The sequence below is a fragment of the Sesamum indicum genome, linkage group LG12 (genome assembly GCF_026168435.1).
Source record: "Sesamum indicum cultivar Baizhima isolate 11 linkage group LG12, ASM2616843v1, whole genome shotgun sequence".
Lineage (NCBI taxonomy): Eukaryota > Viridiplantae > Streptophyta > Magnoliopsida > Lamiales > Pedaliaceae > Sesamum > Sesamum indicum.
Genome location: NC_142668.1, coordinates 15,127,037 through 15,153,953, shown reverse-complemented (window position 1 = coordinate 15,153,953; position 26,917 = coordinate 15,127,037). Strand labels below are relative to the sequence as shown.

The following is a 26,917-nucleotide window of genomic DNA, read 5'->3' as shown; positions in this document are numbered from 1 at the left end:
AATTAATTGAACTCGTTGGAATAGATCGATACCATTGGTTAAAACCCTTTCTTAGCTTCCTCTACCTTTCCAAATCGAGACCTTTTTCTAGATTTCGTCATGCATGCTCCGATTGCCAATGTTGACTCCTCTAGTGCCCTTTGACTACCGATATGGTTGGCGGGTCACCCGCGTGCCCCACACACCACATCCCGGTAGAATGCACCTGTGGAATTAGTATGATGGCCCATGTTCAATTAACCTTACAAGTGGGAATTTGCAATTTATATTTTATACCATTTGGAACAAGAACCAGAATTGAAGAACAAAATTCGGGGTTCTTATGCTCGAAATTCCTTGAACTGACATTCCAGACAAAAATGTAAAACCTCTGCTTCAAGCAAACATGAAAGGGATAGAGGCTACTGTTGCTGCTCATATATCTGCATGTATGCCTCGGAAAGTGCAACCATCTGGGGTAATGTTTCTGACACATGAAGGTCCTGCATCTCATACCTGGTGAGGCAGGAGATAGGTCGAGGATGATAAATTGCTAATACTCTCAACAACATTACAAGGAAAAAGGAATACGGAAATGGTAATTACCAGAGTTCTTCTGACTTCCGCTGCACAAACACCCTGTAGGATCCTTCACCCGGCTTACCGTCATGAACAATATTAGCAATTAAATCGTACTTTGACCGCAACTTTTCATTGTCACTGGGTGCAGGTAGAGGGATGTAATCCTTCAGCTCAAGATTCTTCACAGGGAAGTTGACTAAGAGAAACAGAAAAATCTCATCAGTAAGGCGGAAAGTACTGTCGAGTAAATATAGTTTTAAGTTGGGAATGAACAGAGCCATAAGCACACAGAAACTAGGAACATTTCCTTGTTATAGTTATGGAAGCAGAATAATGGCGTCTGGTGCAATTACATGTCAACCGACATTTAATTTCTGGGCCATAGCCAATATAAGTTTGAGCCATTACATTTATGTGTGGTGACACATGACTAAGTAAATGAAAATTGCTGTCATGACAGCATTAGTGTACAAAATGAGAGTGTATTTAACCAACTTCTTTTGGTCTTTGGAACTTAGCATACAATCATAGCAACAGGCAAGTCTAAATTGAGAGTGATATTGTCAGATAGAGTTTTAAGCCCAACTAAATACAGATGCAACTAATCAATCAAAATGCAGCTACCATCTAAGTCACCGAAAAAAAAGATTGCCATAATAGCAGATAATAAACTCACCAAGAGTAGGATTTTTCTCCACAAAGAAGTTGTTCTTTGTAAACCGACGCATGTGGAGAATAAGATACTGTGGCAATTTTGTGACACGATATCTCATCCTTGCTATACGAGGACGGACAACTTCAGTCACAGTCTCCCCATCGAACTTCTTCAGTATATTGAAAAGTGGAACCTGACATAATCATTGGTTGGCTAATAAGTCCAGTAAGGAATTTGTAATGTAATTCAAAATTCTTAGGGAGAAAAAAAAATATCTAACCTGTGGAATAATGTTTTTCTCCATGATGTCCTTAAACAAAGGAGGAGGTGGCAAGTCTAATCCAAGCATCAAGAAAGGCATCTTGCTTGTCTCTGTCATCACTTTATCTGCTTCAGTTCCACCATCATCTCCATTCTCATTGTTCTGGTTGTCCCCATTTTCTTTTTTCTCTGCTATATGTTTGCTATGAATCTCTTTCACAACCTCCAGTTCACCCTGTAAAAAATATTCATGCATAAAATATCTCGAGTGAGAAGAGCAAGGAGGGCAAAATAACATAATTCACTGGAAAGAAAAATGAATCGGAAAGAGAAAAGCGATGGGGATTGGGTAAAGAAGGAGAGATAGAACCTGAAAGCATTGATGAATGATGCTGCTACCCTTTTTTAAACTTTTCAAATCTCCATGCAGTGTATTAAGAAGCCATGACATAAATTCAACTGGATCTGATTGGGCGCCTATTCGGAAACGTTTCTTACTAGCTTTCATAACCGCCTGCAGAAATTCATGTGGACTCACCTGCAAAATACTCAACATCAGAATATGATTGTCAAGAACCAAAATAAAGCACATAAAATTGAATTCAGCATTTAACCTGTCCTTTGAAGTTCCTAGCATGCCAGATCTTTCGTGTGAGCTCCCCAAATCGAAGAACAAGTTGGGATTTGCAGTGGATATAGTTTTGGGGGATGAGAAAAAAGTTCCTCAGGGGAGTAACACGCATCAATGATTGAATGGTAACATTAACAAAATCAGTCTCTTTGATGTTATTTAACCCCACCTACAACATTTCAAACAGAGAAGACAAAAATAATGAATATGTTTTATCTCTGCATCATATCAAGAAGACCAGTGAGGTTAAAATATATTAACAGAAAAAAGAACTCAACTAAATACCATTCCAGGAAGATAATCAGAACCATCAAGTGCCCTCGACCATTGCCTATTCCGGTCAAGATGCTCAACTTGCTCTCTTGAAAATCTGTACAATTTACAGGAAATGGCGTGTGATAAACCCACGAAAAGTAATAAAATAGCTACCCAAACAGTATAATGATAGAAGCAAAGGGAAAAGAAAACATTACTTTTATAATACAGGAACATGCAAATTAACCATATAAACAAGGGTGAGAGATGCAAGACAGGTAAAAATATGAAAGATGGAGAATCAAACACAAAAGAATCATGCATTAAACGTGCCTTGGGTTAAGTACATGCCGAATATCATCCAGCGATGGGTCAATAACTTCATATCCATCAGGCAGACAGTAAACTTTCTCTGTTCGAAGATTAATGTAGACATGGTGGCCAGCTTCAAGACTGTGTGTATATGCATGAGATTTCTGTCCTCTTCCTTGATAATACTTTCCACAAACCAAACATGCATACACATTCAAGTTTGAAAGAGATACTGAGCAAAATTTCTCAAAGTCGAAATCTAAAACCTGAAAGATCAGAATTTGGATTCAGAGGCAGATCTAACCAAAAACAAACTACATTAGTTGTTCTGCAATAATTCATATCATAAATGATGAAGATGATGATTAGAGCAGTGGTGTTTAATTATTTCTGTTTGTGAACCTTGGAATAAATCTTTGTTTCTTCACGAAATTATCCATGTTTGCCATTGCCCATCGAAGAAACAAGAACTTGATTTGGGCAGTCTTGTTCTGGCTCTAGAGTGAACTATTTGATCCTAGTCCAATAACAAAACTGAAACTTATGACTGACTATTCGTGTAAGTTACATGGCGAAATAGAATCTTTTCATCGATGCAAAAGCCAATTACAAAGTATTCTACAACAAGGTTCCAAAAAAATTAACTAATGTGTGGTTTAATCTAACAAAATTTGAATTTCTAGAAAATGGTTCGTGAAGAATCTTGTTGAATTGAAACATGGACAAGGAAAACCTTTAATCATATCTGGTTTCATCTCATTAAATCAAGTATATCACAAACTAAAGAAACTCACTGTCTTCAGACACTTGAGACAAAAGTTTTAAGATCTTGGTTGGGAGAATAAAGGATTTTAACTCCAGCAAGAATTTTTATATAATCTTTCCTCATCCATTTCAGAAACTCATGAAGCAGCTAGAAAAGGGGATAAGATGTGGTGGTTTGAAGCTGGCATCCTTTCGGAAGTAGAGAAATTTCTGCACTTAGACCCTTTGTAACTAAAATTTCTATAATTCACATTTATAATTATTCCATATCAATGCTGTAAAGAGTCGAAGGGTCATTCAGGACTCCAAACCCACGAAAGACCAACCTGCATAAAAATATCAGCACCCAAAACTACATCCTTTAAAGTCATAATTGAATTTGGGCGCAACAACGAGCTTGCATGCTTATCATTCCATGTATTTGTTTCAATTTAGAATCTTTACAACCAGTTTGGTTGGCTGCCGGAAAGAAACAGCTAACAAGTGAATGTAATAACTGATTAAATAAAAGGGGGAGTATTATAACATTAAGCACCCCCAAGGATAAACTGTAGATCAGACTCACATAAAGAATCATGAAAAGTGGAAAACATAGTAACCCAAGCTTGTAAGAGCGTAATACCTGTCTATTAACAGTATCCAGATACGGGCAGTCCCTCCTTACTTCAATAGCGCGACTGCGCTTCCCTTGCCCTACTCTGCTTTCTTCATCCTCTTCATCATCATCATCCTCATCCTCGGAATAATTATGCCCGTTTCCCTCTTCCTTTCTGCCATTATTTACATGTTTACCCCCATTCCCATCTCTCCTAGCTTCATCTTCTTCCTCCTCATCGTCATCGTAAGAAGCCAGCGAGAGGATCGGATTTTCAAATGCAAGCTGAGGCGACGAGTCTTCAGTTAGCTTCTGCCTCTTCGCAACCCCGTCTTCATCCGCTGCATTCTCGGAATCTTCTCGCTTTGTTTTCATGGCTTCTAGGGTTTTCGATCTAATTCGAGGCGAAATTCCCAAATTGCAAGCTGGTCTCGACTCTAATATAAACTCATCTGCAATTATTTACTCTCTACATATATCTGAATATTTTTTAAGTTCACATGGTTACGGGTTTTATTGCAAATGGATCCCAAAAGTCAGTTATTGGGGTTTAAGGCCCATCTTAGGATCCATATACGAGGCCCATTGGGCCTATTCAAAGATGGGCCTTAGGCAATGCTTATTCAGCTAATTTTATTATAGATTTTTTTTTATTTTTATATTTTAATGTGGAAATATATAATAAATTGCTGATATTACATTTCAGAGACACATTTGTATTTTGTACTCAAAACACATTCGTAAATATTAGTGATTTTGGTATTATTCAATATGAAATGGAAAAATTCAATTTATATGCAGTGCTTATATTAATTTATTCAATTCCCGTGTATATTTATATTTTTCTTTGTAAGTGCACATTTAGAAGATTATAATCTATATAAAACAATTTATAATTACATTTTTAAAAAAATTATACACACGCATCAAATGAGCCACAAATCGTTGTTCATAAAATGTATGAGTTTAATGATTAATAAAAACTTATTCCTAGTATTAATTGTTCAAAACTATATTTGATCGAACTTGTGTACTTAGAAAGACAATTTTCATTAGACTGTTAACTTCATCTCTTTCCTCAAGATCGAATTATCTTTGTATAGACATGTCCCTTTCAGGTTGTTTATGGTGAGGTACTGCTGAAGTGCTGACAATCATCTTGCAAACATACATCTACTTTCAGACAACACACACTTGTACATGCCCAACGAGGACGAGTGCAAGAGAGATAAGAAATTTGTCAAATTGTCACAGGTCAAGCACAACTTTATTGCATGAGAATCAACAAATGGGGAATCTACTGCTAAAATTTATGCGCTTTACCATCTCACAAACCAATCTTAGGCGTCCCTTTCATTGTTCTATAATATCATCACATCACATAGCAACAATGGACAAAAATACTCAAAAAAACTCAAATGGGATACATCAACTCTTGGAGCAAACGAAAAATGCTTCTACAATAGAGCCTTGGTTCATGTTGGCTGCCAGTCTTTCTTGATCTCAAATGTATAATTCAGCTCCAAGTAGCATCTGTTGTCGTCATCAAGGAACTGCACGCACGACAGACCAAAGTAAAGAGGGGGTGGTGGTGAGAATTCAACTATGTACTTGAGCACATAAACATGTAAAACAAACAAACAAACAAACAAAGAAATCACCTGTGTTTTTGCTGAATATGTTCCTCTAGCAAACATGCCAGAAGGGGTGGTCTCTTCTGGCATTTCATGTGTATAAGGTTCTGGCTGAGGACTGAAGGTTCCAATCATCTCTTTCGTGTTGTCCACTGAAAAACAATGTTCGAGTAAGGAGTTTAGTCCATTATTTTTCAGCTAAATGGCCACAAATTATACACAAGGAGTGACAAGATAAGGGGATTTAACCTTTAATGCCAGTTTTCCAAACATTGTTCTTGTACTTGAGGCCTGATACAATATTGTTGCTGACCTGGAATGTAAATTCTAGGCTGTAACGGCTTCCCTCTTTCAACGTAAACCAGGGGTTTTTTGGGTTCCCAGACTCTGGGATTGGAAGAACAATATCATCCCTACCAGGGGATTTGATTGCAAGACTGAAGATTTTCACATCTGGATCAAGCGTTTCTACAGTGCGGAATCAGATAAAGAAAGTCAATCTCTATACAATCCCCTCAGCAGATCAAAAACACCCCAGAGTTTCAGACTGCCTACCATTACCTTAACAAGTAACCCAATATAGCAGTAACCACATCTGAAAGGAAACTACAGCTAGACAATTTACTGGGAGTTTCCTATATTAATGATCATTTTTATAAATGCTGTGCAAGTCTTGTAAGAGATCCTCAAAAATGAAAGTAAAAAATTATGAGTATTAACAGCCCACCAGCCACAACATTTGACAAGTTAATTTTATCTTACATGGTGTAAGAAACATACATTCCAAAGTGCACATGGAGAAGAATGTGGTCAGTAGAGTGAGGGGTAGGGCACATTGAAAAAGTGGTCAGATCAGAAACTCTTTCAGCAGAAATGACTACATGTTAAGTGTGGGGCCTCAATGTGGCATTGTGACTTTCCTCAAAACAGATAAAGAGAATGTTTGTCTAATCTAATATAAAAGTATGCTAGATCTTACTCCTACAGTAAATTCTTGAAATGTTCGGATGCTTGCAAAAATGTCAATATGGAAATTTTTATGTAGTTAATTAGTCAAATCAACAGAGTTCATTCAGATCTAAAAAAAAAGTTTTTCTTCAAGAAAATTTCCAAAAAAGCTTATAGAATCCTGATATTTTATTTTGAGACTTCTCTCCTAGAACTTTTACCAACCAATTTATCATATTCCATAAATTTTCAAATATGATCCAAAGAGCTAAATAAGCTCAACCGAACACCCTGTAGATCCTGGGTCGAGATGATGAATCAAATAAATTTTTACATTGTCATGATTTTAGTTCAAAGTGTGGTGAAAGAGTTCAACTAAAAATCTCCTATTTCTTCTCCATCCACTTTTCCTAACAATGCTTTTTGGCTTCTTGACAACTACAACGAGATCCATCAAGATATGACTAAGTACAGGATTGGCAACAACATGAAAGAACATAGACAGATGAGAATTCAGAGAATTCTTGGCTTGCTGGCTATTAACACTAACCATTGTCATTCACATGTGCGAGGAAGATTTAGAAAAGAACAAAGCAGTAAATCAATTACCTCCAACAGAGTTCATATCCACGCTTCCAAGAAGTTGCTCCTTCCACCTCCTCAAACTCTCATCATCCTACATTCTCAAAACAATGAAACACATTGAAAATGGATGTAACACCCACATAAACAGAAAAAAAGGTGGTGGGTTTTTCTTGCCCCAAGGGAAATTTGAAAGGCAAACAAACCTTGTCCTTCTCAGACAACTCTTTGAGAGTGCACTGAGGACCCAACTCTATCTTGGCTTCAGTATCTTCATCCTCTTCATCCTCAGTGGTACACAGAGAATTCTCACTCATTTGCCTGCTAACCGCCGCCACGGTATCAGGCTCGATTTCCGGGTCCGGCTTATTTGGCCCGGTTTCGGAAACGGGGTTGCCCTCTTTTCCATCCCCCTTGTTCTCATCAAACCCCATGCTTTTGGAACTTGAAACAGCTCCAACAGCCAAAGACATCAACCGAAGATCTTCACAGTTGCGTTTAACAGAAGAAACCCAAAAGGCAAAACATAAAAGGGACCCCTTCTCCCCCACCCAATGCAACAAGAATAACGAGAACTGGAAAAAGAACCCAAATAGGGAAACCGACGCCAAGACAAAGCCGACACAGACAGAGAGCAAAAGAATCAATTTTTAAAATTGTTAAATGTGAAAAACTAAAATTATCACCATTTGGTGAAAAGAAAGAATCCAATAAAGGATAAGGGAAAAACAAAGAAAAAAACAGACACCCCACAAAGGATAAGGCCCCCAAAGAACTAACTAGAAAAGGACATCAAGATCCCAACAAAGAAACAAAAGATTAAAAGGGGGGAGAGAGAGAGATGTGAGAGAGAGAAGTTTATACACAAGGAAGTGGTCTTGTGGTGATCCGTGATTGTGAATAAATGAGGAATGAATATGTGAGAGTGATTTTCCGAATAAAGAATTATGAGAGAGGAAGAGGTGGGGAGATCGTGAAGGTCACTCAGTTGCACTACTTCCAAGGGGGTTACAACGTATGAGCATAGGATTGGTGTGGGACTATGTACACCTTTTCTTGTCTTTGACCTCTTTTGATTGGCTAACCCTTTTCTCTTTTTTTTTCTGATTGGCCAATGTTTGTATGTGGCATACATGCACCCACTTGCATTGCATGTTTGAATATTTTGTAGTTTTATGAGGCGCCCTATTGGGCGTCGCTTTATTTAAGGTTCACATGACATGAGTTTTATTGCAAATTGCAATGGGAGTGCGAGACTACGGACACTGATTTTAGCAGCTGGGTTTTGGGATATGCGAATTGCTGACACTTTGTCAGCAGTCAAATGTTTCAGTTTTATATTATGTTTGGGATTTTAACTGTGGAAGGATTGTTCTGTCATGGAATAACAACGTCGAATTTAATAATCAAATTCAAAACTTAAATTACAATAAAACCGTTGTGATTATTTTAATTTTATAAAATTTGATTAAACATCGAATGTGTTCTTCGACAAAAATTTGTTGAGATATTGCGTAACAATGTCGGGAAAATATAATGTATGGGTTGCTAAACTTGATTAATTTTTGAGTTGCAATTCATGTGTGATAAGATATGGAGGAAGAATGGAAGATGCATATTTGGATACACGATCGCAAGTGAAGAACCGGTTTATCACATTGCTTCTATCGATGTATTATAGAATGAACTTGGCGCAAGTCCTTTGAATTATTGAGGGGAATGTAGTTTGTCAGAGTAATTATTGCAAAATTGATGGGTCCCAGAGAATTATTTTGATGCACGTTCAACTGATTGTAGAATTTTAATGCACGATAGGTGCATAATGAATGTTTTATGTAGTGGCATGATTTATCAATTATTTCGTGGCCAATTATACCAACATAATCAGGAAACTACTTGGGGGTAGGGGGGCTCTCAATAACCTATTCCAATTTCTGGGAGGGAGAACTCACTTTGTGGGCTTATGCTTACAATTTTCATGAGCCCACGTTGCTTGTTTTATTTTGTGGGAGAAGAATGTAGAGAAAAAGATGTCTGTAATCTGGGTTCAAAAGTCTGAAACTGACACAAATACCATCAACCTAGAATAAATGGAAAATTAATGCAATTAAGAAGCATTTTCATCACATAATTCGAAAATATTTAAACTTTTGTTTGGACTAAGTGTTATTCTTGTTCATGCAGCAGACAAGCTATCTGGTCTCAGAATGTCATTAGAGTATGGAACGAGTGTTTCTTCCAATTCACTACATCTATGAATAGACTCGCAAGAATTTGACTGTGCGCTAGAGTATTTTGTGGTGGGAAATCCAGGGGATGCAAGAACAAGATCCTCAACAGCAGCACCTCATCAGATAACCAGTGAAGACAGACTAATTCGCACTCACAGAATTGACCAGAGCAAGTTCTATATTTCTTTGCATCCATAATAGATATCCATATTAAATAGAGATTCAGAGACTCGCAAAACAAAGCGGTAAAGCAAAAGCATGTAGAGCAAGATAGGATTCGGAGGTTAGCTCTAAACAGCTATCAAGCATAGATCCATAAATAGAAAATGCTGCTGGGAGAAGATTGTCAAAATAGTAACATGCTAGAAAAGTCAGCATCATCGGACCACAAATAAGAGAAGTGTTCCGAATTTTCCCGTCAGTGATTTAAAGCAAAGATCATTTCTTCTTTTTTTGTCTATTATAATTGTCATGTATCAAGGGGGTGGAGGAACTGAGTTAATGACCATGCAAATTAAAGACCGGGGTGCAGGGTGCCAGTGTGGAACTTGGAAGAATTTCTCTGACTCATTAACATTGCCCCATGTAGTTGTACTAACCAGCAACGGCTTAAAATTGGACTTCTATAACTGCATGTTTTTGCACGGGATATCATCATAATCCATCACACACATAGATGATACTGCATAAGAAACTTGTTCCTTTTATCTTTTGATAGACTTTAAACAACCAATAACAAACAGACAAAAGCAGCATTAGCTGTGCACACAAAAGTTAACCATAACTAAGCAAAATTTTGTGCCAGTCACAGGACGTTGCAGGTCAGTGGCATCTAAAACCCTTCCAGATCATATGACTTCTCTCACATAATATCGTATTTAAACTGACAGTTCTTGCTAGTTAAAAGGAAATTCTGGTATAAATTAAGAAGAACTTTCAAATTTTTTAAAAAGATCACAATATGATACTTTTTATGGAGCTGATAAAATTAACCTGCAATCAAATTAATTGCTTCCCCATTTCCCAACTATTCGCTCTTTTAAACATGTACAGCAACTTCGCGGTAGGATATATCCGATTCATAATCTTTAATGTCAAAAAGGTGAATGCATTCCATGTCTCTCACAAAGCAAACAAAAAAGGGTTGAAAACGACGGCAAACATCACGTCCCTTTTGCCATTATCAGATACTGTGTCAATAAAATTACACCTATAAGAGAGCATGCATGAAAACATATATAGATTCCCTGAAAAAGGTTTCTGAATGATACTGTTACAGGTGCTTACCAGGATCAGAATGCCCCAAGTAGAAAGACTTGCTTGTTGAGCTTCCTGCCAGAAACAGTCATCATCAGATCCACCAGACCATCCACCACATCTAAACCAATTTCCTCCTCCACTTGCTTCCTCTCTCCTTTTAATTTCTTTGCTTCATTTCTCAAACTCTGATTTCTTTTCACCAAGGGCACTTTCTAAGGGTTTTATAGCTTGTTCTGTAATTCATATATTCCACATAATAAATTTACAGTGTAATAGAAGAATTATAAGGAACATCCGAAACTTATTCTCACTGCATTAAAATCTCAAGTCCCCTAGTCCTGATTTATCTAAATGTATGTTCTTCCTTAGCCAGTTCAAATTCTCACGCCAAAAGTTTGACTTATGATAGTAAGAGACCTCCTTTTGCATATCAGTTCTATGTATGGACATTTCACCAGGCTGGTTTTGTTAATTATCTCATTCAAATAGAGGAATTATGGATGCAAATTAAACATCAATTTCTCTAGGCTTCTAGTTAATAATTGAGTTTCTAATACGAGCAGTTAACATGAACTAAGGTAACATACAATTTCCTTTTCTGAAACATAACTAAATTGAATAAGAAACTATGCGCCAAAAAATTCATGAAAAGAGTCATACAAATCATTGAGTCCTATTAAACATGTAATCTGATATCTTAAGGACCTTCATTGATCAAATTAGCTGGCGTCTTAGGTTCCTGTTTTAAAGATATCCATGGGCTTTGTTACAAATATTTAAGATACTTTTATGAAAACTCCTAATATCATAACTAGTGGTAAATTACAAGCTCACATCTACAGCAACGCAATTTGCTTAAGAATATAAGTAAGTGGAAGTAATATGAGAAGGGCTAAAACACTTGAGTTACAATCCTATAAACTCCTTCTGAGAAGTTGCAAACCAAATATAATAATCTGAATTCATCAGGCATGGATTTATGCAATTGCCAGAGATAGCTTAATAGAGTTTGGCAGATAGACCAGGACTTGAACCTCATGAATAGTCTCATGGGTTTGCAACCAGATATGGCCTCTATCCCACAGCCATAACCACCTATAATGCAAATCATTCTTCACCTACTAACTGCATAGTTAACATCATATGCATGGAAGAAGACCGCTGTCCTTGCATTTGAGTGCTTTTCCTACATGAAGTTTTCGAAAAATTAATAAGAGTCTGTTGGACGGAATCTTTACTTGGAACAAAATCCAAAAATCGAAAGGAATTATCTAGACTTTTTGCCAAATTACGGGTCATCAGTGTCAAATAGTCCAGGTGATGGCTCAACGCATTTCCCTTCAATTTCATCCATATTGTTTTACAGCACCAAACATTACTACAGACATGTATAACATCAGCAATCAGAAATTCAGACATAAACAACATGTAATATGTAGGCGATACATTCTTCCTTACAAGTTTCTCCAGTTTCTATTCCGAACCAATAGGGCATTTATGTTTATTTAATCCTCCCTTTCGTTTCGGTGCTCCAAAAATACACTCAAAAGTATAAAACACAAAGGCAGTCGGATTCCCCAAATCGTACCGGACTGGATTTCTTCCTTTTACATCAGAAGTTAGTTTTCACATGAGAAAGTGAAGTAGATACAAACCTGCTTGACCTGACCGAATGTGAAAGAGAACTCCAGCTGTGAGTTGAGCTACTGGAAGCGGCGAGCTTTCGGACAGTCAAATTCTGCTGGTGGAGCAGAGCTTGGATTTTGCTTGTAATTGGCTGGGACTGGGAGTGGGAGAAGCTTGCTTCATCTCAAAACGCCCCCTAGCAGCTAGTACTCCTTGCAGACTATCGGTCTCCTATACAAAGAAGACCCCACTAACGCACGTACAGTTGCGGAAAAAGACGACTTACTGTTTATCTTAATTATCCAAACCAATCTCTGCCAATATTTAGGAAGTGGGATAGACCCCCAACAATTAGGGATACTCCTTTATAAATGAGTCTTGACCCCTTTAGGCGGGGATACTTTTTTTCACTCCCTTCTTACACTCCTCTCTGACTCTCTAAACTATCTTTTAAGCTATTTCTAAGCTTATTGTCACGTGTTTTTACACTTTTGATCAACTTTATTCACTATATCTCGATTTTTACTTAAATTCATTTACGTTTTTACTTTATTCAATTTTAAATCCCATACTAACTTGGGCGTCAGAATACTAACGCTTTTTTTTTAAGTCCACCCTTCAGGATCCGCATACGCTTCGGCCAAGTTTTGATTAATAATTTATATCCATTAGACCCATGCATTTTTTGAACACAAGAAACACCCTTCCAAAAAAATTATATTTACACCTAATTCTCTTTCATTGGTGTTAGAATGAAAAATATTGATATTAGAAAAAGAAATTATATATATTTTTAGTCTTGCTTTCATTTAATATTTTTATATAAATAAATGGATAAATGTAATACTTATATATAGAATGATGTCAACGTCATTAATTTTTTTCTTTATAAATACAAAATTAAAACATAAGAATATTAAATGAGGGTGTTTAAGTGTAATTAACTCTAAATAAAATCCTTTATTAGAACCTCGTCTTTTACATGAATAAGTTATTATTATTTCAATTATTCTTGAAAAAAAAAAATCTATATAAACTGTTCTTACACCAAACAGTAAAAATAAATCATAATGATCCAATCAGCAAAGACATTTCAAGATTTATAAAAGGGTAAATTATATTTTACATATTTATAAATACCTTATCGTTAAAAAATTGTAAACACCCTCCATGATTTTAACGTTTTATCTAACAATGATCCAATTTTGATAGATTTTCATCCAATTTTTGTGAAAAACTACCAAAATACAATTTTGAATTATGAATATAATTTTGTATATCAATGCATTATTTACTTTACCATCCTCAAATTATTTTCTAATTTTTGAAATATTTTATTTAAAAAATAAAAACACTTTTACTCCATCGTTTAAAAACTACATAATTATTTTGCATTTGAAAAAAATATCTATAATTTTTTAAAATAATAAAAAATATTCATAACTATACTAAATATGAAGGGCAGCTGTAGTTCACCCTTTATAAAAAGATAAAACATTAAGAAATTAGTGAATGTTTTTTTTTTTCACAGGACATCAATGTATGTTTTTAAATACTAGGTTGGATACCAAGTTCTGCCAGTCCGTACAAGGATGGTTGGAGCAGAAATTAAAATTCTATATCTGAATTGTTTATTTATTTTATAACAAATTACTTATTGTATTTTATTTGGGAGTATTAGTTATATGTATATGTGTTTACATGAAACTAAATTAAAGACAACAATTTTCATTTTTGCTAGAATGGGAAATCTTATGAAAACTTTTTCAACATATATTATTTCAAGTGTTGTGGGAATTAGAACCCATTGAAGTATTTAGTTTATTACTTTTGAATTTTGAACTAATTAAACATGAATACTTATATTTGGTATGATACGAACGTAATTAAATACTAATAAAATACAAATTAGTATGCAAATTACCTAACACGTTGATGCAAAACTGATTTAAAGTCATGTTAATTTTAAAATTCCATCTTTACTATAAGGTACACAAAAAAATGCGCGAACAGAAAAGGGTGATGATTTGTGTACGTGATTTTCTGTAAAAAGAAATATTAAAGAGTTTTGAGAATTGAAATTTAGAGACAATTGTGTGTTTTTTTTAAACGTGGATTTACATTTAAATTTTCATGATAATAAAATTATAATATTCAAAAAATAAAAATCCATTTAAAGAAAGAGTTATTATTACTCTAGGAAGGGAATTGAATAAACAATAATGTGTTTTGCAGTTGTTGAACAAAAGAAACCTCACTCTCTCAAGTCCAACCGCCAAAGCCCAAAATACCCACGAAAAGGATTTAATGGTTCAACAAAAAGCATGGGGGCATTAAGGTCATTTAATCGAAAACTCAAAAATCAAGCGCTGATGCGCAAAACCGAGACGCTTTTTTGAGTTTCAGCCCACCTTCTCATTTTTCTTTACTCTTTTGTTCCTTTCGTCTTTATCTTTTGAGTACTCAATATTTATTGTTTTATAGAAAACACAACTATCCACCTGGGTCAGGAGAATTTGAATTTTCGATCTTACCCTCATCCATCCGGGACTATCCAGTCCATATGTCTTCGTGTCCTGGGCCTATTGCAGTCATTTAGTCTTTCTGAAACAAGGACATTTTCGCGATTCGATGATTTTGGAGTATATTTGATTGGGAGAGAGAGAGAGAGAGACAGAAAGAGAGAGGTATTCTGAAGAGAGGGAGAGAGAGAGAGAGGAAGAAGAAGAGAGGGAAGAGACGTTTGAGTGGTCCGTTAATTTTCCGTTAAAAGAGAAGTAGTACATGAAGGCAGAAGCACGAGCATAGATAGCCATGGTGTCGGACCAAGAGATAGCGAAAGGCGTAGAGACCGTGCTCCGTCAATCTGACCCCAACGCTGTCACTTCCCTAAACTGCGTCGTTCAGCAGCTCGAAGCCAAGCTAGGGTTGGACCTCTCCCATAAAGCCGACTTCATCAGGGACCAGATTACCTTGCTCCTCCGATCCCACCCCATCCCCAAGGACCAGTTGCCCCCTCAACCCCATCCCCAATACCCAAATATCCTCCTTCCTCAGCCATTTCGTCAGCCCCATTTCGCTATCCAGCAACAGCAGCCCCCGCGCCTCCACCAGCAAACTAACCCTACCTATGCGGTGCAACTGCAACAAACCCAGCCAGCAGCGGTGAAAGACCAGAATGCAGCCGGAAATGCTTCTGAAACGCCCAAAGGAAGGTTTGTATCGCCTTTTTTTGGGTTACTGACTGGTGGTCTTTGGGGTTTATGCGAATAAGAATAGATTAGCTCTTTTGGTAAATAAAGTGGCTAATAAAGTTCATACAAGTTGCTAAGTAGGATTGTTAGTTGCTTGGTTGTGCTTTTTATTGCTATCTCTGGCTGTGACACAGGGTTAGGGTTACGCTTTTGTATTTGGTGAGAATCTATGTAGATTTTAATTTTTATTATATATAATTGCAGGTTCACAGTAGCTTTCTGAGTATATTTGCGGGGGAGATGATAAAGTTCCAAACTTTGGTTATATTTCCTTGTTTTTGATTGTAATTGGGGGTAATCAGGGGTGATTCTTTGATATAACATTATTCTTAGTGGCTATTCTTTGAACTTTAACTACTTGTAACTTTGAGTTAAATTTTGTTATTTTGGTTATTATGATTTCCATTTGTCCTGAGTTGATTAAAAATATATATAGATGCAAAATTTGTCAGTTCTAGATAATATGGATCAGACCAACTTAGGGTTCTAAATCCAGGGATTTTCCACCCAGGAGCAAGTGTTGATTCCAGAAATAAGAAGTTGTGAGTAGTTATCAGTTGGGATCTGTAGACAACAGACCTTCATCATGTGGGTTCGAATGAGACATGTTATGATCGATTGATTTTAATATTACTTATTTTATTTTATTCAGAGCCCCAGCTGGAACCAAAAGAAGAGGCGGTCCAGGAGGTCTAAACAAAGTATGTGGCGTTTCACCGAAACTACAGGCCATCGTTGGTGAGCCAGCACTCCCAAGAACAGAGGTTTGGATTCCAAGAATCAGCAGCTTAATTAGCTTCAGGATCACGTCTTACATTATTTTTTGGTCGTTGTGTAATAGTTATTGACAATATATAATCCATTGCTTTGTTTTAAATCCAGATAGTGAAGCAGCTGTGGGCCTACATTAGAAAACACAACCTTCAGGACCCTGGGAATAAGAGAAAGATTATCTGTGATGATGCTCTGCGGATGGTGTTTGAGACAGATTGCACTGACATGTTCAAGATGAATAAGTTGCTGGCAAAGCACATCTTGCCACTTGATCCAATGAGTATGCAAGACAAACATGAGAGCAACATCTTATTTACATATATATATATGTATATCTTTTAACAAATAACTTTTGACAATATGCTTCAATCTTGTGCAGAACAATCAAGTCAAGCTAAGAAGTCAAAGTTGGAAGATGCATCTCCAAACCAAAATTCAGATCCAAGCCTTCTTCCAGTGATAATATCAGATGCATTGGCAAAATTTTTTGGAACAGGAGTAAGGGAGATGCTCCAATCAGAGGCTTTGGGGCGAGTCTGGGAGTACATAAAGGTTAACCAGCTGGAGGTTAGTGGTCTCGAGTATAGAAGCTAGTTGACTTTGTAATGGTTGAAGTACCATCCCTCTTAATTTCCAATTTCTTGATAGATTCGTATATTAAATCTTGCAAGGCTTTCTCTGATGTTTCCTTACCCTAATTGAACTAGATTAAGAGGCCCCATTATCATGCTTCTTCTCAATACTGACCAGGTCCAATATTTTAAATTCTATATATAAGGAAAGTAGAAGCATTGTTTAGTAATTAATGGTCTCCGCCGATTGAGTCATTTGTTCTATATGGTATTGTTTTGCTAATAGTTCTACCTAACAGGTTACATCTGTACAACTATACTATTCTGCGCTCCTGTTAAGCACTTGAAGCTTCTGTCGTACATAACTGATGCTCTCGTATTCTTTCACTTGCACTCGTATTGCTTTGCTGAGCTTTCCGTATTTATATATGTACAGAAAAAAATATTAATATCCATGACCCAAATCATTGAATGTTGGGATTTCCCATTAGAAGTTTTTCTTGACCTTGGTCGTCTTTGTAGGATCCTCTGAGTTCTATGGTTATACATTGTGATGCGAAGCTTCAGGAGCTTTTAGGATGTGAAAGCATTTCTGCTTTGGGAATTCAGGAGATGCTTGTGCGCCATCATTTATTGAAGCAATGATAATGTTTTGTTATGTGAATGGTAAGTAATGGAATGCCTTGGATGTGCGAGTTCAAATATAAATAGCAAGTGATTGATTTCTCTTGTAATTGGTTGCAATGAACTTTTTGCTCAGCTTTGACCTTAACTCTCCTAAGAATGACCTAGCGCCAATCATTTCTGTTAAAGGTTCTTTTCCAGTCTGATTAAATATATCTTGTCCCTTTCCAAAGGCACCCCTGATTAGACTAACCCCTTTATGGGGAAAGGGAAACCTTAACACTCTCATGAACATATACATCAGCTTGTTCCACCCTTTCCCAGCAATGCACATCACCAGAGTCATTTAACCAGCCTCTTTGACAAGCATCCGAAACAGGCTACTGCATCTCCTTCCTTTCTGCAGCCACAGCGCTGCATATATCATCAACTCCCCCTTGGCATTTTAGAATTATGGTTTCCTCCTCAACTTAGCTACAGAATCTTCCGTTACCATCCTATCTTTTAGGGCTGATCCCTGAACTTGCATGCTCTCCTGATGGAGCATAGAGCACAAAGGCCAAACTGGGAAGAATATCTGACTAAAGAAATGATGGGATTCTCTAGCGATTGGATGGCTGATGTGTCTTATTCTTGCCGGATTGTGATAAGATGATTCTGCAACTTCAGCTCAGGTTGAAGCAAAGATTGTAATGTGAGATGCAATGATGTAGTTTAGAAATTGTGTTTCTGTAGCAGTGATTCTGAGGAAAAAAGAAAATGTCAAATGTTTCTGGGGCTAATGAAGGGATAAATGGTTAAAATTTTGCTTAACCTTAATATGGATCCATTTTTTAGTTATTTTTGGTATAACTCTTTTATCTCCCAGTATTTTTACCAAAATTGACTAACCATTTTGTTTTTCTTTTGCAGATAATCTGAGCCTTTAGCTGGGATAGTTGTTTGTGATGACATGACTGACGCAGAATGAAGATGTAATTTCAGTTTCTTTGCATTTGTCTAGCGGTTAGATGCTATGGTGACAGTTAACAACCATGATCAATGACTTAGTACACCTGGCTGTGGCCTAGAAATGTTTTGTGATTATGCCATGGCCTTGGTTTAGGTTTCTTTTGTCTCTTTGGCTTTCTTCTGACTGCTGCCATTGTAATGGATAGAAAACATTAGAGGAGTGATAGTTTGTCTGAGCACCTTATAATTGGTGTATATATGCCATTTGTTTCCTACAGATCTTGAAATGATTCTCCTGTTGCTAAATCATCTCAGTTCTTCAATGCCCTGTTTTATTGGTGGAATGACTATGTCTCTTCTCCACTCTTTGGGACCCGATTTCTATTCAGGAATTATCCCTCATATTTTTCATGTAGTTGACTGGCGCTGGCTTCTTGATGCGTAAAAAGCTTTTCTGAGGATCTCACTTCATTTTGGCATATTTCATAATTTGATTGACTAGAAATTAATAGATATGTAATTGCTTCCTTGCGAGGTGCCATTTTGGTTTAACAATTGTAAATTGCAAATGAAAATGGAGAAATTGGGATCTCTACTTCCTTGCTACGTCAAAGTCTCAGCATTCAGTACGTATGCTTTGAACTGTTTGGTTCTTGTTTCTGTTTCTTCTGCTTCTGTTCTCCCTCTTTTGTCCCTGTTCCTGCTTCTGCTTCTGCTGCTCTGTCTCTCTCCAGGGGAAAAGGATTGGATTCCATATGTCTATGCAGGTATTGGTTGGCTGATCTGTTGATCCTCCACAAAAATCTTCAGATCCCGTCGGAGACAAGAAGCACCCAACTTTGCGCTCATAGAGTTTATGTGGTCACCCTGTATCTTAGTAAGAAAACAATTGCTGCTGCTGAGAGAAGAATGAACAATATGATTATGGCCCTTCTTGTTATCTTGTTCCTGAACCGAGCCTGAAGATTAATCTTCTCCATTGCATTCATCACCAAGGTGATTACTTTCTGTCCAGAGATTGAATACAAATGGTTTGTGAATGATGTTCTTTTAATAAAAAAAATCAGCCGAAGCTTACTGGAGTCTGGAGGCTCACCAATCTCAGGGGCTCGATGTGAAGCAGTGGCTCCATGAAAATCTCCACATTCCTGCATCAAGAATTATCAGAAATATACTGAGCACAGACTGCATAGACAAGCATAATTACTTGAGTTTGACATCATGAAGTTGCAGTTTCCCGAAGCATTTACTTTATCATCACCTTTCCCTGGTAAACATGGTACATGTAGAAGCTGAAACCTTTTCCCAGAGGCAAAGGAGCCTTATTCCATTCTGAACAAAAAACATACAAACACAAGGTAAGCAACTTTGCAAGTACTTGTGCTAGAATACACTTCATATGGAGGGGAGGGGAGGGGAGGGAGGTAACCTAGTTTCCAGGATACAGCAACAACCATTCCATCATCCGATGTTTGTTGCACCACGAATTCAATGTTATTCCCCAAGTTTTTCATTAGAGAAGAGAAGAAAGCCAGCACTTGCTGCAAAAAGGAAATCCACCATCACCATGACAACATGGTCAATGTAAAGAATGACAGCATGCATACCGAGGACGAGGATAACAACGTTAAAAATGTAAATAAAACTATTCCTCCAACAACAGTGATTCAAGAAACTAATATGCTAATGTCACTACAAGAACGATAGCTTGCAAAGAAAAATATATAAACAAGCAAGTTCTCTAAGTTGAGGCTGACGTATACCTATCCAAACTTTAATATCAACATACCTTCTTACCATGAAAAGGTTGGAAAGCCGAAACAAAGTTGGAAACACACAAGCACTCTTCGGCAATTATATCAGAAATCTCACTGATATTCTTATTTTTGAGTGCTTCATAAAGCTTAAGCACTGTGTCGAGAGGCCTGTGCTGCTCTGGAGGCCCCGAGTCTTTGGCAGCACAGGCCACCGACGCAAAGCCTGTTCTCATTGAGCCATTACCTCTCAAACAAACATTCCGGGAATGCCTCACTTGTGAAATATACGACAAACTGGCACGGTATAGTTTCATTTTTGGCACAGAATTATGAGCACTGTTTGTTACTGGGACAAAAGCAGGAGATTTTTTCAACATTTTGCAGAAAAAGAAGGTAGAGGCCATCTGGCGATCCAGTGTGAAAGTTGATCATCAAGAAATGGCTCTTTACGTAGTTAGAACCGAAAAATCCACGTGAAACACAAAAAAGAATGTTGAGTTGGTGGTGCTAAGGAATAAAGCTTCAATCTCCAGGGCAAGCTTAGAATCTTCACCACTAGTCCAGATTTCTCCTGCCCCTGCCCGATCATTATCTTTGCCTAATATGGTGTTTGGAGCAATTCTCAACTTAATGCACATTTCTCTCAATCTCTCTCTCTCTCTTTCTGTCTATATATATATATGTATATATTATATCATCGCATGCATGATGACATTTTTTCGAAGTCTTTTATTTTAAAATATTTCACTCATAATACCTATTTCAACTCTTAGTTGTTTCTCAAGGTCACATCCCAATGATTCGGGCATAAAACTTATCTCTTATTTATACCTGTGAGAATATTAAACGTGAGAGCAAAAAAAAAAAGAAAAAAAACTCAAACTGATTATGTTTTAAATATTTTTTCTTTAACAATAAATTCATATTACCATATAATTTTATGCCTATCAAAATCGACCTTAGCAAATAGCTGCAATCAATTGAGTTTATTGGACGCATTTGGGAGGAAGAATTTGGATTTGTGGAAAGTATTTAGAGTAAAAATTTCAAATAATTTCATATTAAATGAATTTGGAATTCATTACAATATCAAAAAAATATAATTCAAAATAAAAATTTAAGAATTTGAAATTTTTGGTATGTTGATTTATCTAAACAAGTTTAATGTATTTGTTGTTATGAATTTGAAAATCTTTGGTCTAAATTTGTCGATGCAAAGGGTTAACTGGGCTGGGCTGTGAGTCTACTTATTCGGTTGGTATTTTGGGCTTTACTGGGCTAGCTGATAGCAGTGTATCCTTTTATTAATAGGATAATGGCCCATAAAAGATTTGGCTGTTTGCTCATCCTCTTCTTCGTCTCTTGGATATTCCGAAGTGCTGCAGAAACTAAAAATCAGAAGTGCTGACCAGAGATCCGAAAATATTCCAAGGTAGCAATGGCGGAAGATTTGGTATTGGACACGGCGATCAGAGACTGGGTATTGATACCGCTGTCAGTGGTGATGGTACTCATCGGAGTCCTACGTTACTTCGTATCTAAGCTCATCCGCTCCGATCAAGTTCCCGATATCAAAATCGTCAAAGAAGGGTACTTTTTGTTCGTTTTTGTGTTTTTTTGGGATTGGACATGGAGATCAGAGACTGGGCATTCCTGAATTTTATGAATTGATTTTTTCTTCACAGGCAAGTTATAATTAGGGCACGGAATCTTAGGGCGGCCGCGAATTTCATCCCTGCCAAGTCGTTTCGTGCTCGTAGGCACTATTACAGCAATGAGGTGAGATAGTTCTCTTCTGAACGTCTATCGTAGTGGTGCTTGTGCTTTGATTTCGGCTAAAGACTTGATTTCTTGTTTTCGCCCTGAATTTGTAAGTGAATGAGTCGGAGGAATTTCTTTAGGGATAGAATCTTATCACCTAGATAGATGGAAATTATGCTTTAGATCTTTTCAATTTTTTTAGGATAAGGACTAAAGTAGATTGCGGTTAGACAAAGAGGTAGATGCGCATATCACCATAAACAGGTAAAGGAATGGCGCTAGATAAAGCTGCATCTATGAAAACAGGTTAAAGAATGATGGTTTTTTAAACGGTCGGTAACAGTGGTTTAGTTGCTGTTGACTTACATGCAGATATGCCTAAAAGACTACTCTAGTTAGGATATCTATAACATACACCTTTACACTCGTCCACTATTAACGTGTTGCTGGGTGACAATGCTAACCAGGGATGAGTTACGCAGTCGTTTTTAAAGGTGAAACATTTAATTTGAAATTGCAGGAGAATGGGTTATTACATGTACCTAAGGGTCAAGCTCAGAATCCACAGGCACAGATGTTCTCTGATCCAAACATGGCTATGGATATGATGAAGAAAAATCTTTCTATGATCATTCCACAGGTTTACTTGCTGCATACTTCAGTGTCCAATATCATCAGTGTTGTTGAAGGAAGAATCGATCTTAATGAACTAATCTTTTTATTGAACTAATCTTTTTATTGAACAGACACTTACTTTTGCATGGGTTAACTTTTTCTTCTCTGGATTTGTAGCAGGTATGTATTTGGTCCTAATACTCTTGTTTATTCCTGTCAGCATCTTGATGTGCGCATTTTTACAGCTTAACTTGCTGATGCTAGGGCTTGTGATTCACTTATTACCTTTCTGGACCAATTTGTCATTTCAGATATTGGAACTTTGATGCGTGAATTTAAATATATCATGTAGTGTTTGTTCTTCTCTTTTGTATGTCCATATCCTAGCAATAACTGACGTTACTAGCCGCACATCTTATTTCCAGCAAAGATTCCATTTCCACTTACTCAGAGATTCAGGGCAATGCTGCAAAATGGTATAGACTTGAGCACCGTTGATGTCAGCTATGTTAGCAGTCGCTCCTGGTATTCTCACAACTCATCAGCAATGCTTGTTGGTTGGTTTCATGATTAATGCTGATGCATGTAATGATCAATCTTTATTTTGGCAGGTATTTTCTCAATCTATTTGGTCTGAGGGGTCTCTTTAGCCTTATTCTCGGAGAAGATAATGGTCAGTTTTCTTGAAGTTAATATATTCTGACATACTTGTTCCACCTTCCTTTCTCTCTTCCTTGCATTATGTTTTAAAAAATGAGGACATTGCAATTGTATGGCTGAATAAATATCTACTTTTTGTGAAAATGCTTTGATGGGAAATTAACACAAGTTTTGACTTTGATCAGCAACTGATGATGCACAACGTATGATGCAAATGGGTGGATTTGGATTTGACCCCACAAGGGTAAGCCTGTCTTCTGTTTTTCCCCTACACTTTTATGCTTGCCCAGGCTTTTTCAATTGATTCGTTTGACAACTATTAGCATTTTCTATTGGGGAGCTGTGTAAGCCACTAAGCACTCCAGGATCATTCTTACTTGTCCTTTGATAATTTTCTATTCTCCACTATGTTTCTCAAACCATGACCCAAGAGTAACCTTCATCGCTATCGTTTTTCCTCGAAAAAAACTGTGGTGTTCGGTATGCAAAGTTTGTGAAACCAACAAACTGATGCACTAACCAAATTATGTCACTAAAGCATCACAATTTACACTTGCCAATACAGGCATCTATGGATTAGAGCAACTTGGCAAGTTTGTAGGTTTTTAAATGATTTATGTTTTATAATGCACTTACTATATTTACATGTTCATGATAACTTCGGTAATATTCTTGACTAATAAAATTGTCTGAAGTGAAATTGCATTTGAGAACACGCAGAGACATGATAGGGATCTCCTAACTCTTTACTTCCTGTATTTTCGACAGAGTTTGGGTGCAGAGAAAGATGGTTTAGACATTGTTCAACATGACTGGGCCTTGCCAAAATTCGAGCAGCGAGCAGTAGCAGTATTGAAGAAACTTAGCTGAAAAATGATTAAGGGTAGTAGCAGGCCGTAGTCATACATCATTGAAGCTTCTTACCCCGATGCTCTGTTACTGATGCTGATGTTGTCATAAGCAAGAAATTGGCATGTATCAAGTACTGGCCTTGGAGAATAAGATATGCAAAGCACCTGTTCTTATTGAATGTTCCCTCGGTCGTGTTACTTCAGTAAAAGGAACCATGCATGATGAGTGGTACTATTGGTGCTCAGTTAATTATTGAAATATTGCCAACATTTTGTCCCAAGTATTTAAAATATTAGTTTTCCTGAGAATCTGCCTCGAGGTTATTCCGTATTTACCTTAATCACGGGTGTACCATTGCAAATGTACTTCAGTTTTTTCTGTCAAACGTATATTTTATATGACTAGTAATATCTTACTGCTGATGCAAGATTTTTGAAACCAGTTTCTATGTTATATGCTGCGCAGATGAGAAAATTTTACTCTTAGATTATTAAATTTAGTTTGGAATCTGCTTTCGTGGAAATGTACCTCTGATGATTATTGTACCTTAAACCAATGTTATTAAATCAGACCAGACCGCCTGGTTTGATCGGGAATTGGTCATGCGTCCGGTCCGGGTTGGTTTTATAAAACCAGTTGTCTTCAAACCATGTGGACTGATCAAAATCCGGTCCAATTGGTCTGTGTATTTTAGAAAAAGGAAAAAATTGAAAAAATAAAAAACTTGAAGAACAGAAGGAGGCAGTCCCTAGCTTTTCCTTTGACCCAAATATAGATACATAGATTTTTCGTTTTTGACAAGTTTTGTATATACACTGAAGATGTTTCCGATGGGAAAGCTGTTTGAATAGTTAGTTGTAAGGTTCTGGCTACAGATTTAGTGGGTGAAATGATAATTCTGTGGCAAGATATATCTGAATTTGAAGTGCATTATTATTTCCACCTTTACAAATCTCCTTCATTGCTCATATTTGGGAGGATGGATAACCTGGTATTATGACATGGCATGGCAGACAACCCTGCAAAGGTGGACCGAGACGCCTCTGAGACTGTCCACGGTTTCCTGGAAAGATTAGAAAAGACAGTCTGATGAAGCAGTGACAACCTTGGACTCTAAATCATGTACCGTAACAATTAACAAACGCGCTACAACAACCATGCTCTCAAGTCATCCTCGCTTCATGAATTGCTCCTCATCATTTCATCGGATCTCCCTGGAGACACTGGAGGGGGGGGGGGGGGGGGGGACAGGGAGAAGGGATAGTTTATATTTATACCTCTTGATTTATAGACTACTCATGTCTTTTGTGCAGTTACAAAAATCATCTATATTAGTTACAAAATATAGGTAGTTTGTATAATGATGTTGATCGTTTTTAGGAGGAATATATGCAATTCTCAAAAAATAAAAGTAATTTGCATAAATAAACAATAGATGAGTGGTGTAAATGTAATTATTTTAAAAAAAAAAAGACAGTTAAAATGAGTAGCAAAATTGCATTGCACTGTGATTTATGGTGCAAATGACAGGATTAATAATTATTGGATTTTGTATGTTTGGGGAGGGGATAACACATGCAAAGGTGATTGTATTGGCGCAGAGTCTCTTGAATGCCAAGTTGTATCATTTGCCCCTTCATTCATAATAGACCTACCATTACCAATGACCCTTCACACCAACTTGGACAGCACTCTGCTTATAATTCAGGAATTATTAATCGTTAGTTTTGTATAAAATTCGTATAATTAATTATATTCAGGAGTTGTAGCTTTGTTATGGCCCTTCACAGCTCACAAGTAACACTAATTTCTGTCCTTGACTAGCCAACAAATATACATTTCCTTAATTAATTATTCCTGCCAAAAGCCCAAGCCCAAGCCTCATATTATTATTAACTATTTTCTGTTTACTTTTCTTTTATATATATAAAAACAATAATTATACAAATATATTAATATTAATAAATCGAGATATATATCAATTTTGATTAATAAGTCACATTATGATAAAATTATATCACTCATGAAACCTCAACCTCAATCACCAGACTAAAATATCATTGATATTATTATTTACTTATTACGTACTCTTATCTCTTCTTTCAACGTCCAAAAATTGTTAAGTTGCCAAAAAATAATTTAACTTTTTCATATAATATGATGTAGATAGGAGTAACGAATATCCAACGTCAAATTATATTCTTTATGTTTACAATAAACAAGATCATATTTTCAAATGGACCTGGATTGTAAATAATAAGATCAGGAACAGAGTCCCATCGTCTACGTACGTACCCTACAACATATAATTGCAAATTGGACGTGTTGGGTACTAAATTGTTTTTACAAATAGCATTTTTACATCCTTAAATTCTCAGAACTGATCCGACTCACGTCCACATCCGTAAATAGTCTGGATGATTAAATTGGAAAATTAAGGCGGGACCCACATCATATGATGACGTCTGGTGGTGTAGTAGGCCAAATGCTAAACGCCACAATCCTCTTTCACCCCCCCAACCCTTTTTGTCCACATGGCGTGATGCGAATGGTTGGAGTTACGGTCAGCAGCAAATAATGGCACGAAAACCAAATGGGCCCATGGGCAGTGGGGCCTCTCCACCGTCCAACCCATCAATCGACCTTTTTGATCTTGACAGAGTACACCCCACTTTAGAGAGAGGCATAGGTGTAGGCCACAGGGTCGTACCATCTACCCCCTATACTAGTATTATTGCATCAATTTCAGTCTACCATCCACAAAAATCCTTTCTTTTTTCC

The 26,917-nt window shown here is 36.8% G+C and overlaps 5 protein-coding genes, 1 long non-coding RNA gene and 1 pseudogene across 7 annotated transcripts; 2 read left to right on the top strand and 5 right to left on the bottom strand.

Moving 5' to 3' along the window:
* Nucleotides 1-255: 255 nt before the first annotated feature.
* On the bottom strand, nt 256-4,500 carry LOC105175273 (Ubiquitin C-terminal hydrolases superfamily protein). The gene is made up of 9 exons (XM_011097659.3): nt 4,063-4,500; nt 2,697-2,941; nt 2,394-2,478; nt 2,092-2,277; nt 1,848-2,015; nt 1,497-1,712; nt 1,238-1,409; nt 586-757; nt 256-495 (listed from the first exon to the last, which is right to left on the bottom strand). The coding sequence occupies exons 1-9, from the start codon at nt 4,408-4,410 to the stop codon at nt 402-404; spliced, it is 1,686 nt and encodes a 561-aa protein (XP_011095961.1). The 5' UTR covers nt 4,411-4,500; the 3' UTR covers nt 256-401.
* Nucleotides 4,501-5,257: 757 nt separating this feature from the next.
* On the bottom strand, nt 5,258-8,137 carry LOC105175271 (rho GDP-dissociation inhibitor 1). Its single transcript, XM_011097658.3, has 5 exons — nt 7,406-8,137; nt 7,227-7,293; nt 5,919-6,137; nt 5,697-5,821; nt 5,258-5,588 (listed from the first exon to the last, which is right to left on the bottom strand). The coding sequence occupies exons 1-5, from the start codon at nt 7,670-7,672 to the stop codon at nt 5,511-5,513; spliced, it is 756 nt and encodes a 251-aa protein (XP_011095960.1). The 5' UTR covers nt 7,673-8,137; the 3' UTR covers nt 5,258-5,510.
* A 2,212-nt stretch (nt 8,138-10,349) lies between these two features.
* On the bottom strand, nt 10,350-11,140 carry LOC105175413 (uncharacterized; annotated as a pseudogene).
* A 387-nt stretch (nt 11,141-11,527) lies between these two features.
* LOC148784892 (uncharacterized) lies at nt 11,528-12,719 on the bottom strand. The gene is made up of 2 exons (XR_016063000.1): nt 12,346-12,719; nt 11,528-11,876 (listed from the first exon to the last, which is right to left on the bottom strand). It is a non-coding gene; the product is annotated as an uncharacterized LOC148784892 (long non-coding RNA).
* Nucleotides 12,720-14,943: 2,224 nt separating this feature from the next.
* LOC105175270 (SWIB complex BAF60b domain-containing protein) lies at nt 14,944-18,768 on the top strand. Its single transcript, XM_011097657.3, has 6 exons — nt 14,944-15,531; nt 16,223-16,334; nt 16,453-16,624; nt 16,724-16,911; nt 17,439-17,582; nt 18,453-18,768. The coding sequence occupies exons 1-5, from the start codon at nt 15,131-15,133 to the stop codon at nt 17,559-17,561; spliced, it is 996 nt and encodes a 331-aa protein (XP_011095959.1). The 5' UTR covers nt 14,944-15,130; the 3' UTR covers nt 17,562-17,582; nt 18,453-18,768.
* A 589-nt stretch (nt 18,769-19,357) lies between these two features.
* Nucleotides 19,358-20,789, bottom strand: LOC105175412 (uncharacterized). Of its 2 annotated transcripts, XM_088876057.1 has the most exons (5): nt 20,281-20,789; nt 19,921-20,032; nt 19,753-19,823; nt 19,588-19,639; nt 19,358-19,498 (listed from the first exon to the last, which is right to left on the bottom strand). In XM_088876057.1, the coding sequence occupies exons 1-5, from the start codon at nt 20,650-20,652 to the stop codon at nt 19,458-19,460; spliced, it is 648 nt and encodes a 215-aa protein (XP_088732183.1). In that variant the 5' UTR covers nt 20,653-20,789; the 3' UTR covers nt 19,358-19,457. The 2 variants fall into 2 exon arrangements, with proteins under 2 accessions (XP_088732183.1, XP_088732182.1); XM_088876056.1 differs by having other exon boundaries at nt 19,458-19,639; nt 19,742-19,823.
* Nucleotides 20,790-21,576: 787 nt separating this feature from the next.
* LOC105175269 (ER membrane protein complex subunit-like protein (Protein of unknown function DUF106, transmembrane)) lies at nt 21,577-24,577 on the top strand. The gene is made up of 8 exons (XM_011097656.3): nt 21,577-21,838; nt 21,934-22,027; nt 22,530-22,649; nt 22,756-22,804; nt 23,050-23,149; nt 23,236-23,297; nt 23,470-23,528; nt 24,053-24,577. The coding sequence occupies exons 1-8, from the start codon at nt 21,687-21,689 to the stop codon at nt 24,152-24,154; spliced, it is 738 nt and encodes a 245-aa protein (XP_011095958.1). The 5' UTR covers nt 21,577-21,686; the 3' UTR covers nt 24,155-24,577.
* Nucleotides 24,578-26,917: the final 2,340 nt, after the last annotated feature.

Coding starts and splice junctions, on each gene's coding strand:
- LOC105175269 (XM_011097656.3), top strand. CDS start 21,687: ATGGCGGAAGATTTGGTATTGGACACGGCGATCAGAGACTGGGTATTG. Junction 23,298..23,469: donor TATTCTCGGAGAAGATAATG/GTCAGTTTTCTT, acceptor GACTTTGATCAG/CAACTGATGATGCACAACGT. Junction 23,529..24,052: donor TTGGATTTGACCCCACAAGG/GTAAGCCTGTCT, acceptor TATTTTCGACAG/AGTTTGGGTGCAGAGAAAGA.
- LOC105175270 (XM_011097657.3), top strand. CDS start 15,131: ATGGTGTCGGACCAAGAGATAGCGAAAGGCGTAGAGACCGTGCTCCGT. Junction 16,335..16,452: donor CAGCACTCCCAAGAACAGAG/GTTTGGATTCCA, acceptor TTTTAAATCCAG/ATAGTGAAGCAGCTGTGGGC. Junction 16,912..17,438: donor TAAAGGTTAACCAGCTGGAG/GTTAGTGGTCTC, acceptor TCGTCTTTGTAG/GATCCTCTGAGTTCTATGGT.
- LOC105175412 (XM_088876056.1), bottom strand. CDS start 20,652: ATGGCCTCTACCTTCTTTTTCTGCAAAATGTTGAAAAAATCTCCTGCT. Junction 20,033..20,280: donor AACCTTTTCATGGTAAGAAG/GTATGTTGATAT, acceptor TCCTTTTTGCAG/CAAGTGCTGGCTTTCTTCTC. Junction 19,640..19,741: donor CAGGGAAAGGTGATGATAAA/GTAAATGCTTCG, acceptor TTCTTGATGCAG/GAATGTGGAGATTTTCATGG.
- LOC105175271 (XM_011097658.3), bottom strand. CDS start 7,672: ATGTCTTTGGCTGTTGGAGCTGTTTCAAGTTCCAAAAGCATGGGGTTT. Junction 7,294..7,405: donor AGTTGTCTGAGAAGGACAAG/GTTTGTTTGCCT, acceptor TTGAGAATGTAG/GATGATGAGAGTTTGAGGAG. Junction 6,138..7,226: donor GGATATGAACTCTGTTGGAG/GTAATTGATTTA, acceptor TCCGCACTGTAG/AAACGCTTGATCCAGATGTG.
- LOC105175273 (XM_011097659.3), bottom strand. CDS start 4,410: ATGAAAACAAAGCGAGAAGATTCCGAGAATGCAGCGGATGAAGACGGG. Junction 1,410..1,496: donor AGAAAAACATTATTCCACAG/GTTAGATATTTT, acceptor TGATTATGTCAG/GTTCCACTTTTCAATATACT. Junction 758..1,237: donor GGAGAAAAATCCTACTCTTG/GTGAGTTTATTA, acceptor TGTTTCTCTTAG/TCAACTTCCCTGTGAAGAAT.